At 46.5% G+C, this 14,768-nt stretch overlaps 1 protein-coding gene across 2 annotated transcripts in view; it reads right to left on the bottom strand.

Annotated features, from left to right (window-relative positions):
- Positions 1-169: 169 nt before the first annotated feature.
- The window catches only part of LOC109896350 (NHS-like protein 2), a 144,337-nt gene continuing 129,738 nt past the window's right edge, over positions 170-14,768 (bottom strand). For both annotated transcript variants that reach the window (XM_031832078.1, XM_031832079.1), the window contains exons 3-9: positions 14,432-14,580; positions 13,863-14,082; positions 10,231-11,621; positions 8,131-9,279; positions 7,651-7,912; positions 7,209-7,353; positions 170-6,735 (exon numbers count right to left, since the gene is read on the bottom strand). In XM_031832078.1, the coding sequence (XP_031687938.1) occupies positions 6,396-6,735; positions 7,209-7,353; positions 7,651-7,912; positions 8,131-9,279; positions 10,231-11,621; positions 13,863-14,082; positions 14,432-14,580 (3,656 nt within the window). In that variant the 3' untranslated portion in view covers positions 170-6,395. The remainder of the gene's footprint in view (positions 6,736-7,208; positions 7,354-7,650; positions 7,913-8,130; positions 9,280-10,230; positions 11,622-13,862; positions 14,083-14,431; positions 14,581-14,768) is intronic.

Genomic DNA, 14,768 nt, shown 5'->3' with positions numbered 1-14,768 from the left:
TTGTATTCTCTAGGAACTAAATGAATCAAACGACTGAAATGAGGAGGGACTAACCTGAACTTGTTCAATAAGAGACATTCATTTCCATGGCAAAAACACTTTGCTACCGTTTTGCCATGGTGGGCACTAATGAATACACCCCAAGTCAGAAAAAATTCAATAGACAAAATCAGTGTTAAGCAAGAAAAATAATTTATTTGAATGATATAATAATTTGAATCACATTGGCAAGACATACATAGCTGCATGTGTTCAAACCAACAGCTACATAAACCACACTGCTGGATCTGAAAACTGAGGTTGTTGATAATTATCATAATAATAATCATATATGCAGTAGAGTTTTTAATATGTCCTTCCAATGAGAAATAACAAAAATAGAATAATTCCAAGAACTCTCTCTCTCTCTCTTTATTTGAGTAGCCTAAACAAACTTCATCTTGTTTCGTGGGTGTTTTTGTGTGTGTGTCTTTTAACTTAATACAACATTATTATTGTCCTGGTCCTATACATACAGAGAGTACTGTCAGCAGTTTAACTGCTGTACAACTAATTATCGGTTATACTCATTATACTTAGGGACAGGAGTTTTTCCTGACCACATGACCTGACCGGGAAACACTCTGGGCCTGAGAGTTATATGCTATTTGTTTCTCATAGCCTATAACTTGGACCCTGAGTTTTTCCTGCATTGGTTAGGTAATGTGGTGAGGGAAAATTATGGGGCTAGATTTCTTTCTTCTCCCCCTCTCTCTTCTTCTCTCCCTCTCTCTTCTTCTCCCCCTCTCTCTTCTTCTCTCCCTCTCTCTTCTTCTCCCCCTCTCTCTTCTTTTCTCTCCCTCTCTCTTCTTCTCCCCCTCTCTCTTCTTCTCTCCCTCTCTCTAGATTTTTATTGTTCTGTGGGGAGTTTGGGGAAAGCTTTAAGAGCTGCCCTTATCACAGAAAGAAAGACAGAAAGAAAGAATGAAAGAGAGAAAAAAGAAAGAGAGAAAGAAAGAAGGAAATAAGGAAGGAAAGAAAGAAGGAAATAAGGAAAGAAAGAAGGAAAGAAAGTAAATAATAAATCGATGGACAGAACTTGTATTAACCCAACTGTGATCCCCTCTTTCAGAGGAGTGATATATCCACTCGTGAAATGTTATCCACCTTCTCTCCCTCGCCCCCCCCCTCCCCCCTATCCTCATACCTCTTTCTCTTCTGCTCCCATACTCTGTAATACTCTACCACATTCCTAGACATGGTTGATTGGAGTTTGGAACCCACTATAATAAATCACTGTATGTGCCAACTGTAGGCTACTGAACAAATCTGTATTTCTTCGTGTGTGTGTGTGTGTGTGTGTGTAGCACTGCGCAACCATTTCTGTGGCTAGAGCTGGAATCTGCAACTGGATTGAGAGTTACAATATTTAGTGAGTATTTAGCCTTGGTGTGTGAAAATGTGTTTCTGCCTCATCATCGGTCTTGGGCTAAGTCATCTATCTATTGCTTACATTTGTTTCAACTCTCTCTCTCTCCCTCTTTCTCTCTATCGTTGTACCTGTGTTTTATGAACAATATAAGGGTACAGCCAAGAGTAGTAATAGTAGGAATAGTGACGACCACTACTGTAACAGCCATAGTATATGACAGTAGTAACCATATTATACAGTATTACCGTAATAACCACAGTATATGACTGTAGTAACCATAGTATACAGTATTACCGTAATAACCACAGTATATGACTGTAGTAACCATATTATACAGTATTACCGTAATAACCACAGTATATGACTGTAGTAACCATATTATACAGTATTACCGTAATAACCACAGTATATGGCTGTAGTAACCATAGTATACAGTATTACCGTAATAACCACAGTATATGACAGTAGTAACCATATTATACAGTATTACCGTAATAACCACAGTATATGACTGTAGTAACCATAGTATACAGTATTACCGTAATAACCACAGTATATGACTGTAGTAACCATATTATACAGTATTACCGTAATAACCACAGTATATGACTGTAGTAACCATATTATACAGTATTACCGTAATAACCACAGTATATGACTGTAGTAACCATATTATACAGTATTACCGTAATAACCACAGTATATGACTGTAGTAACCATATTATACAGTATTACCGTAATAACCACAGTATATGGCTGTAGTAACCATAGTATACAGTATTACCGTAATAACCACAGTATATGACAGTAGTAACCATATTATACAGTATTACCGTAATAACCACAGTATATGACTGTAGTAACCATAGTATACAGTATTACCGTAGTAACCATAATAACTACAGTACTTCAGAACAGAAAGAGTAACAACTCTGCATACCTCAAAGGGAGTGTAATATCAAGGTAGCTGAAATCCATAGAATATAACCAGTAGAATGGGCATAGAACCTCTGACCATAGGAATTTGACATTATGGCCCCATTGACTTAAATAGTGGTGTCCATTCTAGTAATTATATTTCTATGTAGAAAACACAGAAGGTTAAACATCACGCCAGACTACAAGGCAAACTAACACTGAGTTTTGTCATAGTTATTTTTTTTTATGTAGTTCCATTCACTAAATATTTAAAACAGGCGTCACTTGACTATTTATTAATAACGTGTTCATTTACATAGGTTTTTTTTTCTCTCGTTCTTTTCATTGTCTTTATAAGTTGTCGTCGTTGTTGTTCTGGTTTCCTGAATGACCGATATAACAAAAAGAGCATCCAGATATTCATCTGGAGTCGTTGCGTCTCCGTGTTGTTGCTGGAGGGACAGAGCAGTAGTCTTACATGGTGTGCTCCCTCTCTTCATCCACAGGGGGGCGCTGTAGCTTAATAGCACCAGGGTTTGCACAGCCCCAATGTAATGGTTCTGGAAAAGTGTGGTGAAAGGAGGATGGGTTAAGATCCGTGTTCACAGTCTCAGTGGGTCCAGAAGTCCACTATCCTTTCCTTTTAAGTACACATCCAGACATTCATACGCACTGTCCCTTTTCCATCCGTCTCTTGTGAGTTCTTTCACACAATCCACCCTCCTGTTTTCCCTGTAACATGGATGGTTGGTTTGGTCTGGATATAGGGACAGATGCACAATGCAACAGAAGGATACATTTTTTTAAAACATTTGTATTTTTGACAGAGAGGGTTGGATCGAAAGATGAAGTTGAACATAGCACTCTTGAACACGATATCAACGCGGCGTCCTTTTCTTTCCTTTCATTGACATTCAGGCTGTGTCGTCTGTGAGCGTGAAGCTCAGATGCACAGAAAGAATGGGAGGGGCACGGAGGGAGGGATGAGGGGAGGGCGAAGAAATGAGAAGAGGAGGGGGCTACTCCATGGGCAGAGAGAGAGAGAGAGAGACAGATGGAGCATGTGTTCCTGCCAGGAAGGAGGACGAGAAGAGAGGGAGAGTGTACGAGAAGAGAGGGAGAGTGTACGAGAAGAGAGGGAGAGTGGACGAGAAGAGAGGGAGAGTGGACGAGAAGAGAGGGAGAGTGGACGAGAAGAGAGGGAGAGTGGACGAGAAGAGAGGGAGAGTGGACGAGAAGAGAGTGAGAGTGGACGAGAAGAGAGGGAGAGTGGACGAGAAGAGAGTGAGAGTGGACGAGAAGAGAGTGAGAGTGGACGAGAAGAGAGGGAGAGTGGACGAGAAGAGAGGGAGAGTGGACGAGAAGAGAGGGAGAGTGGACGAGAAGAGAGGAGAGTGGACGAGAAGAGAGTGAGAGTGGACGAGAAGAGAGTGAGAGTGGACGAGAAGAGAGTGAGAGTGGACGAGAAGAGAGGGAGAGTGGACGAGAAGAGAGGGAGAGTGGACGAGAAGAGAGGGAGAGTGGACGAGAAGAGAGGGAGAGTGGACGAGAAGAGAGGGAGAGTGGACGAGAAGAGAGGGAGAGTGGACGAGAAGAGAGTGAGAGTGGACGAGAAGAGAGTGAGAGTGGACGAGAAGAGAGTGAGAGTGGACGAGAAGAGAGTGAGAGTGGACGAGAAGAGAGGGAGAGTGGACGAGAAGAGAGGGAGAGTGGACGAGAAGAGAGGGAGAGTGGACGAGAAGAGAGGGAGAGTGGACGAGAAGAGAGGGAGAGTGGACGAGAAGAGAGGGAGAGTGGACGAGAAGAGAGGGAGAGTGGACGAGAAGAGAGGGAGAGTGGACGAGAGAGAGGGAGAGTGGACGAGAAGAGAGGGAGAGTGGACGAGAGGAAAAGTCTGCGGCATCACCCCTGCACAAAACGGACAGTATGAGAAAAAAACACGTGGAGAGAAGAGGGTGATGCATTTTTCAATATGGCCGATGGATGGTTAGCTGTATTCCTGGACGGTCTCTGTTTGTTTTGTGATGGTTGTTAGAAAAGTGGGTTCTAATCACAGTTCCGGAATCCCCTCAGGCCCAGAATCCTCTCTCAGTTCCAAAACTCCAAAGACTACAGCCACATGATTCAGACCACTTAATCCTCTCCTTAGGGCGGATAAATGAAGCCCTTGTCCCCACACACACACACACACACACACACACACACACACACACACACACACACACACACACACACACACACACACACACACACACACACACACACACACACACACACACACACACACACACACACACACACACACACACACACACACACACACACACACACAACACACACACACACACACACACACACGTCTCCACTGGTCTGTTTATGGCAGTCCTTTGGTCCTAACAGAAACCAGTCTAAACCCTGTTAAATAAACCCAACCCTGTATCATACTCTCTGTTAAGAAAGATCCACAGGGTTCAATTCTGTGCCCTCCATCTTTTACACCTCCCTTGCTGTGTTTGGTTATCATTTCCTGTATACAAACACACACACACACGCACGCAAGTACACACACACTCTGACGGCAGTGCGGGGAGATCCGTGGGTAAGGGTTCGTGGGATTGTATTCCATAGCGTCGGTCCTTCATTTCAGTTAGTTTAATCCTGTTGTGTGCTGTGAGGTGTATCACATAGTAGCCTACTACTGTTAGTACTACAGTAGTACTATTACTGTTAGTACTACTGTAGTACTATTACTGTTAGTACTACTGTAGTACTGCTACTACTACTGTTAGTACTACTGTAGTACTTCTGTCCTACTACTGTTAGTACTATTGTTAGTACTACTGTAGTACTATTGTACTACTACTGTTAGTACTAGTGTAGTACTATTATACTACTACTGTTAGTAGTACTGTAGTACTTCTGTCCTACTACTGTTAGTACTATTGTTAGTACTACTGTAGTACTATTGTACTACTACTGTTAGTACTAGTGTAGTACTATTATACTACTACTGTTAGTACTACTGTAGTACTTCTGTCCTACTACTGTTAGTACTATTGTTAGTACTACTGTAGTACTATTGTACTACTACTGTTAGTACTAGTGTAGTACTAATATACTACTACTGTTAGTACTACTGTAGTACTTCTGTCCTACTACTGTTAGTACTATTGTTAGTACTACTGTAGTACTATTGTACTACTACTGTTAGTACTAGTGTAGTACTATTATACTACTACTGTTAGTCGTACTACTATACACTGTGGCTCTCCATAGTCTGTTAGAACAGTTCAAGTGGATTTTTTCAGTTTATACGGTATGTATGTATATCTTTGTACATTTATATGGCCTTCTATCATGTATGAAAAGAGAAACATAAACAAACGAATAACAGGGAGGACACAGGCGTTGTTGTTTTCCTCGTTGTTGTAAACTACCTCGGTAGGCAGTCGCCAAAGTGCTTTCATTCAAACATAAAGGGTCGGGGCTTGGTACCACGTCCAACTGTCAATCTTCCCGTGGAATGTTTTCGATTTAAACCGTTGTAGTTTTGTTGTTGTTGTTGTTGTTGTTGTTGCGCGAGGGACAGAAAATACGACACACACACTCACCCCATGTCTTCAAAAGACTAGTGTGGCATCTGTCGCCATCAAGCACAGGCCTGCGACGTACCCAGGTCTATTATCCAATCAAACGTTCCCTAGTATAGTCTCTCTCTCTCGTTTAAAAAAAAATAGTGTGTTGAAGCATGACATTAACAATCCTTAATGTTCTCCTTTAGACTGAAGGAGACCTCCAAAAATAATACCCCTTAATGATGGAACGGACGGCGTGATAAACAGAACTCCTTTGATGACCATTGTGACCAACCATTGGCCAGTTAATAAAAGGTCAATCAGTGGTTGAGTGGTCTGGTTGGACATCCCTTTCTTCCATCAATAGTCTGATCGAAATGTCTATAACTAGATTCAAACTACTTTCTCGGGAGATAAGAGAGAACGAGAGAGAGAGAGAGAGAGAGAGAGAGAGAGAGAGAGAGAGAGGATGACGAGTGGTTTAAAAACTCTCATTGGTCCTGAGGCATTCTGGTTCCATTATTCCCGGTGGTCATATCCCCTCCTCCGTCCGCCGAGGTGGAGAATTCTGTGACACGTCGTGCGAGGGGGTTTGTGCTCTTGAGGAGTTCCATAGCAGAGACTCTGGCCCCTCCCGTGCTGGACTTGCTGCCCTTCTTTTGGAGCAGGGCCATGAAGTTGTCATTCCGCGAGGTGGAGCGCGGGGTCGAGCCCAGGGTCAGGGTTCGGAGGTCACCACCACTGGTGCTGTGCTTCACTGGGGAGACCAGACTCTGGCGGCTGCCGAACGAGTCCCCTGGTTCCTTACGGCCCAGGACTTTCCTTTTTGACCTGTAGGGAGGAGAGAAGAGAAGAGGAGAGATGTTAAACGCATTAGAATTTATTTATTTTTTATAAATATGTGTGTGAGTTAGCGTAACTGGTCGTAACTGGTCGTAACTGGTCGGTCCCCACAAGGAAAAAGGCCTTTCAGGCTTAGCGGTTAGGTTTAGTGTTAGAATTAGGGTTATCTTTATATTTAGGGCTAAGTTTAGTTTCAGGGTGAGGGTTAAGGTTAGGTTAAGGGAGAAAAACATTGTTTTAAATGGGAATGAATTGTTTGGTCCCCATAAGGATAGTAAAACCAGTGTGTGTGTGTGTGTGTGTGTGTGTGTGTGTGTGTGTGTGTGTGTGTGTGTGTGTGTGTGTGTGTGTGTGTGTGTGTGTGTGTGTGTGTGTGTGTGTGTGTGTGTGTGTGCGAGCGTGCGTGCGTGTGTGTGCGAGCGTGTTTGTGTGTGTGTGTGCGAGCGTGTGTATTGGCATACCTGTGTATTTTGGTGAACAGGTCCTCTGTGGTGTGTGTGGTAGGTGTGTGTCCTCTGACATCATCATCCATTTCCTCTGTGATGTGGAGTTCCGTCTTGTCACTAACGACCGAACTGCTCTCCTCAACACTCTCCGCATCATCACCTGGAAACAATATGATTGGTCAGTTACTCTCTAACGACGGACCAATGAAAACAAGAAACATTTCTATCAATGGATATCAATCAATAAATGAAGAAAACAATTAACAATGACCAATCAAAACAATATTGGTAGTTATGGTTTTTCATTTGCGATGGTAACCACTTACATTTCAACTACGATTGAAGTGAAACCGGAAAGGAAGTTGTGCACTGTAATACTTTCACCCCTGACAGGATCTGAATTCCAGCTAAATTGATTTTCTCTTATTCATTTCCCATCATAACATTGTAAACATACTTCTGCCTGTCTCTGTAATGCTGAGCCTCCCCTCCACGTCTGTAAAAGAAGAGTCCTGTAATGAAGACTCCATGGAGCTTTCCTCATCCGTCCCTAGGTAATTTTCCTGGTTTTCCTCTTTCCCGGGAATCTCTTCTGGTGGGAACGCTCCAACGGGAGAGCGGAGAGCGGCAGGGCAGTCTGTCTGTGTTCCCGGTCTGTCGGTGGTACCGTTGGAGGGAAGAAGCAGGACGTTGGGCTTCTTTGGAACCGGCGGAGGAACCTTGGGGAGCGATTTGTTATTAGTGGTGTACATGATAACCAAGGGACAATGTGCCATGTAGCAAGTAAATACATGCAGACAATATACTGTATATGTGTATGAGAGAGAGAGAGAGAGAGAGAGAGAGAGAGAGAGAGAGAGAGAGAGAGAATTGACTGACTGACCACAGAACAAAAAACAAGGCATTCATTGAACCCTAACCCATTCAGCTGGCCTACCTTGGGTTTCTTCTTGTCCAATTCAGCCAGACAGGATATGGTCATCCTGCTAGGTAGAGACTTGCTCTTATCCTGAGTCTCCAGCACTTCCTGGTTACTGCAGGGAGAGGGGAGTGACCCTCCATCCTCAGGCCCAAGATGGAGCTCCAAGTCAGGGTTGAACTCCGGCTCCATAGAGGGGTCCTCCAGGAGGGGCTGGGGCAGGGGGAGAGGAGGCAGATCGTACAGGGACCGGGTGTGGGGGAAGGAGGAAGCATCATAGAGGCCCTGGGGGTAGTGGAGGGGGAAGGTTTGGGGATGTTCCTGGGGTCTAAAGGGGCTGGTGGGGGTGTGAGGGAAGGCTTTCTTCAGCTTGGGCTTCCTACCTACCACCATGTAGATGCTGGGGTTAGGCATGGGCCGGGGAGGGTCAACAGGGGAGGCAGGGGGGGAGTCGGAAGCAACGGGGGAGGAGGAAGGGGACTTGAGGAGGATGTTGAGGGGGCGTTTGGGTAATGGGGGCTTGAAGGCCACAGGGGGTTTGGGTCTGGGGGCAACGAGGGGGCCGGGGATGCAACCGGGGGTGACAGGAGGGGGGGAAAGGTCGCGACCCTGCTCCTCCTCAATGATGTCATTAGAGGCTCCATCAAGGCAGTCCTCCAGGTCAGTACGGGAGACAGAACGCAGGCGGATGTTCCGGAGCTCGTTCGTGGTCACCACTGGGAGAGTTGATTGGCTGCCGGCACTCAGTTTACCGGGCTTAGTGGTGGTGGACGTGTCAGAATGGCGCCGGCTGGCCTTCTGTTTTGGTTTGATGGAGGACAAATCCAGATGAGCGTTAACCGGCATCTCGAAGGACAGCCTCGATCGGGCGGCAGGGTCCCGTGGTGATGTAGCTGGCAACGAAGACTTCCTCTCTGGGATTTTGGGGCGCATCTTACACCCCAACGTGCAGGCGGGCCCTGTTGGTGTTCCTGCCACCTGGTTGGAGGGGGTGATGGGCGTCGGAGTTTCTGACTGGCTAGAGTAGCCGCTGGAGGGAGACATGAGTCCTGGTGGCTTGAAGGGGGAGGAAGCTTTGGTCGACTCTGCCTCAATGGAGAGCAGGGAGGGGGAGGTGGCTCTGGAGGTGGAGGGAGAGTCCAGGAGAGACTCGGAGCTGCCCCGAACCTTAGATTCAATTAAAAGTGATTAGATTAAATGTATTAGACATGAATGGTTAAAAACATGACAATCATCTTCCTGGTCGCACATCAGAAAAAAATCCTACATTAAACCAGGGCTGCCCATCCCTCTTTCTAGAGATCTAGTGTCCAGTAGGTTTTCAGTCCACTTATTAGCTGCTCGCCAAGGCCTTAACTAGATGAGTCAGGTACCTAGTTTGGTTAGGGTTGGACTGAAAACCTACAGGACTGTAGATTTTCAGGAAGGACTGTAGATTTTGCATTACACAATATAGACCAGGCCTGGGTAATTATTTTCCATGGAGGGCCACAGACGAATATGTCGGGCCAGAATCATATTATATCATGTGTATGACTGTGTTGACAAATATATCTACACTGTAAATCACGACCAGATATGCTACTTATTGTACTTTTTTTTAACATGCACAGAAATAAACCACATCCATGTTCTCCTTTTGGTAGGTATTTTCATTATTAAACACGCAATGAACAGAACCACGGACAGAACTCTTGTTAACAGGTATGCACAAAAACACAAGAAAGAGAGAGAGCTCAACATTACATTTAAACTACTCAATCAGTGTGAGGAATGAAGTTAAGTACTTCAAAATCATACAATGTGATTTTCTGGATTTTTGTTTTAGATTCCGTCTCTCACAGTTGAAGTGTATCTATGATAACAATTACAGACCTCTACATGCTTTGTAAGTAGGAAAACCTGCAAAATCGGCAGTGTATCAAATACTTGTTCTCCCCACTGTATAGACAGTACAAACAGCAAAATACCAAAAACCTGTGACTAAGGGAAGTGCTAATGTCCCTATTCACACTTGAGATAAGTAGACTTAACATGGACTTAAGTCAAAATTTGACTTCATGTTAGTCAACTTATCTCATGTCTGAATAGGGCCCTTTGTGTATAGGACTCTCTTACCTTCATGCACTCTATAACAGTCGTCCCTGTGGCTGTACTAGACCCAGACAACGACCTGTAGGGGTCAGAAGCTTTCCACTCCTCCAGCTGCCAGTGGGCTGGGAAAGACAGCTCTGTTGTGTCTGGTCCGTGGACCTCGAGGCTAGGGGGTCCTTCCACGCCGCCGTGGCCCAGCTCAGGCTCCTCCAGATCGGCCTTGGAGAGGGAGGAGGAAGGTAGGAGGAAGTCTGGCTGGAAGTCCTGGAGGTGGTCCCGGGGGATGTGTAGGGATTTGGGGCGGCCGTCCCGGTAGTGCCCTCCGTTGTGGCCATGCACGCGCCCCTCTGCGTCCCCTAAATTCTTCACGAGCGAGACGCTCCGGACGGGTGGAGGGGGTTTGCGTTTGGACTTCTTCAGCGAGATGGAGCGAGAACGTAACCGTAGGCGACCGCCCGGGGGGAAGTTGCCGTCGGTTACGGAGACGTTGTCAATGCTGTTGCTCCCATCCTCGGAGCTCCCGCTGGGGTAGAAGAGGGCATAGCTCTCGCCCCTCTCACCCCCCTCGCCGCCAGGGTAATGGTGGTGTGGATGGCGCATCTCTGTTAAAACGCCGCCACCGTTCCCGTTTGTCCCATTACCGGCTCCAGGTAGTCCACCGAGGCCGTACATCCCGCCGCAGATGTTGTCCGTGGAGCAGAACGAGCCGGAATCCGTCGGCGTGGAAAGAGAACGCTCACGGAACTTAAATGCATTGGCGGCGGCGACAGAACGCGCCGACCTCTCTCTTCTCTCGCCTCCTCCCATCCCTCTCTCCAGACCACTCCGTTCGTCAGTGGGGCTAGATGCCGCCCCCTCTGTCTCGCTCCGCCTCCCCATCATCATCCCTATGGTGCCTGGGTGCCTGTGTCCGGAAGGTTCTGATATTGACGTGAACGAACTAGAGTGAGACTGCGACCCCGAGCTCACGGAGAGTCCCAAACTGGTCTGAGAGGGGCACATCAACTCCCCACCCTGCCCCGCAACCATCCCCACCATCCTTGCTCCCTTGGGCATGGTCGCCGGTCCCTTCCCCAGCGGACTTGGAGCTAAACTATAACTATAGGCCTCGTTCCAGGCTCCCGGGGAGAAGGTGGAGCCCTTGGGGCCGTTCCAGGACTGAGAAGGGGAGTTGGAGCAGAGGAGGGCAGCAGAGTGGTCCATGGTGCCCAGGGTAGGAGGTGGGTTCCTGTGGGACTGGGGAAGGCTGAAGCTGGGGTCCAGGTCACTATGGGTCTTTCTCAGGGGTATGTGCTGGACAGGGGTGTCTGTGACAGGCTCCAGAGACCGGGGCTGGCCTCCTCCACCACAGCCCAGGGACGGAGAGGGGGAACAGGATCCCTGGAGGAGGTCTACGCCCAAGAGTTTACCCTCACCTAGGGAGAGAGAGAGAGAGAGAGAGAGAGAGAGAGAGAGAGAGAGAGAGAGAGAGAAAGAAGAGAGAGAGAGAGAGAGAGAGAGAGAGAGAGAGAGAGAGAGAGAGAGAGAGAGAGAGAGAGAGAGAGAAAGAAAGAGAGAGAGAGAGAGAGAGAGAGATGGAGAGATGGAGAGATAGAGAGATAGAGAGACTATTGAGTTACTCATGGACAAGAAGAGAGGTGGTCTCATTGATAATGAGGAAGCATACTGACTCACTTAACAGCAGAATAATGTTTTCCTGCACTTGCCTACATTAAGACTGAAACCATATTTGAAGTTCAAAGACATGGGGTAACTCATTACCTTCTACACAGTCATCTCAGGTCTCATGCAAGGAAGAGGAAAAACAACTCTCTCTGCAATATATATATTTCACTCTACCAATTTCTCTCCTTCCCTCATTTCTCTCGCTCTATCGCCATCTCTCTTTTTCTCTCTTTCCCTCTCCCTCTGCAGCTTTTTTTTCGGATAGAGGAGTGGAATGAAGGAAGAGCTGGGCATTACCATGGCAACAGCTACCTGTTCTGTCATTGGGGCAATGGCAAGATGATGAAAGAGAGGGTGCAGCAGAAAACATACATGGATACAGTGCATCTAACTAACTGGAAATCAGGTGCCCACCTAAAATACACAACACACCTAACCTTACCAAGCTAATCTCAACACACCTAACTCAGAGACACACACACAGAGAGAGAGACAGGGAGACACAGAGAGACAGACAGACACACACACAGAGAGAGAGAGAGAGAGAGAGAGAGAGAGAGAGAGAGAGAGAGACAGACAGAGACAGAGACAGAGAGGGAGATATAGAGAGAGAGAGAGAGACACACACAGAGAGAGAGGGAGACACACAGAGAGAGAGAGAGACAGAGAGAGAGAGAGAGAGACAGAGAGAGACAGAGAGGGACAGACAGAGAGAGAGAGAGACAGAGAGAGAGACAGAGAGAGAGACAGAGAGAGCGACAGAGACAGGGAGATGCAGGGAGAATGATGGAGCGAGAGAGCGATGCAGGGAAAATGATGGAGCGAGATAGAAATCCTGGGAGAATGATGGAGCAAAAGAAAGATTCTGGGAAAATGAGAGTGAGGGGAGAAGAGAGAGAGCAAGGGAAGAATAAAAGATAGATTGAGAGAGAGAGATGCAGTGAGAGAGAGTTCTGAAAGAGAGTGAGATATTCTACTGTAGATGGATGAGAATTAAGAGGAGAGGGGAGATGGAGGATGGGAAAGGAGGGGGAGAGGAGGCATCCAATGACAAAGCAGTTGCTATGCCAAAACTAGGAGGAGGTTATAGGGTGAGTGTCAGAATGATGCAGCTCTGATGACCAGAGCATACTACCAAAAACGCACGCACGCACGCACTCACACAGAAACACACACACACAAAACATAAATAGATGACAGAAAATAGAGTAGATAGAATGTAACCAAATAGACAGGATAAACAATTCAGATTCTGTATGCAGTGATGCTTACATACGCACACTTACGCACCCCTAGGTGTGTTGGTAAGGTTAGGTATGTGTTGGTAAGTGTAGGTGTGTTGAGACTAGCTTGGTAAGGTTAGGTGTGTTGTTAAGGTTAGGTGTGTTGTTAAGGTTAGGTGTGTTGGTAAGGTTAGGTGTGTTGGTAAGGTGTGTTGGTAAGGTTAGGTGTGTTGTGTATTTTAGGTGGGAACCTGATTTCCACTTAGATGCACTGTATCCATGTGTGCTTTTTTCCTCTGCTCTCTCTCTCTCTCTCTCTCTCTCTCTCTCTCTCTCTCTCTCTCTCTCTCTCTTTCTCTCTCTCTCCCTCTTTGAACTTCAAATATGGTTTCAGTCTTAATGTAGGCAAGTGCAGGAAAACATTATTCTGCTGTTAAGTGAGTCAGTATGCTTCCTCATTATCAATGAGACCACCTCTCTTCTTGTCCATGAGTAACTCAATAGTCTCTCTATCTCTCCATCTCTCCATCTCTCCATCTCTCCCTCTCTCTCTCTCTCTCCACCATTGCCCCAAAGGTAGCTTAAATAAAAGTAGTTAAATAAAGGTTCATTTTAAATCAAATAACATGAAGCACACACACACACACACACACACACACACACACACACACACACACACACACACACACACACACACACACACACACACACACACACACACACACACACACACACACACACACACACACACACTACCCACTCTCCTACCTGTGATGTCGAGGGATAGCAGGTGAGCGGGGGTGCGTCGTCCCAGGTGCCAACGAGGTTTCTCGGCCACGGGGGGTCCCAGGGAGGTGCTGCTCCACCCCACTAGAGGGCGATCTGACCCACAGGGGGATGGGGAAGGAGAGGGGGACGGGTCTGTACCCCTACTGATACTTACTGAGGAGGTCTCATCCTCCTCACACACCTGCCCCTTAGACGCCGGCTGAAGAGGAGGAGGGAGGAGAGGGTATAGTTGATGGAGGAGGGGTGACAGGAAGGAAGGAGGTACACTTAGATTCCTAGACTGGAGAATATTTGTGTTGGGACATTTCCAATTGACAACTGAAATGTTCTGTTTGAAATCAAGCTGTCAACTTCAAATCGTAGCAAGGGAAAAAATGTATTTCCATTATCAAACAATATGCTAGCATATCCAGACACATAGGCCCCAGCACCTGAAAATCAGCTGTAGAACATTTGTGCAATAACCTCAACTTGTACAAGAACGAAATACAGGTCAGTAAAGGTAAATTAAAGTACAAGTTAAACCAAATGAAGGTGCTAATATTTACCAGGAAGATGAATTCAGGTCTCTTGTTGTTGAGGGAGACAGGGGAGCGACTGAGGGTGGTGGACGTGTCGTCAGAACTCTGGGAGGAAGCTGTTGGGTGGCGGAACGTCTGGCCTGTTAGCTTGGTGTCATACAGCTGCTCTTCAAAGTCTGGTAGAAACGCATACACATACGTATGGTGTCAGACACACATCGTACCAGACACACACACACACACACAGACAGGTACACACATGCACGCACACACACAGCAACAGATATGGGCACGCACATACACACACACACATACAACACACAGAACCTCAAGTTGCAGAACATCCATCCCATTGGCTGCTTCT

The sequence above is a fragment of the Oncorhynchus kisutch genome, linkage group LG9, assembly GCF_002021735.2.
Source record: "Oncorhynchus kisutch isolate 150728-3 linkage group LG9, Okis_V2, whole genome shotgun sequence".
Taxonomy (NCBI): Eukaryota; Metazoa; Chordata; class Actinopteri; order Salmoniformes; family Salmonidae; genus Oncorhynchus; species Oncorhynchus kisutch.
This window is presented reverse-complemented; position numbering and strand designations above follow the sequence as displayed.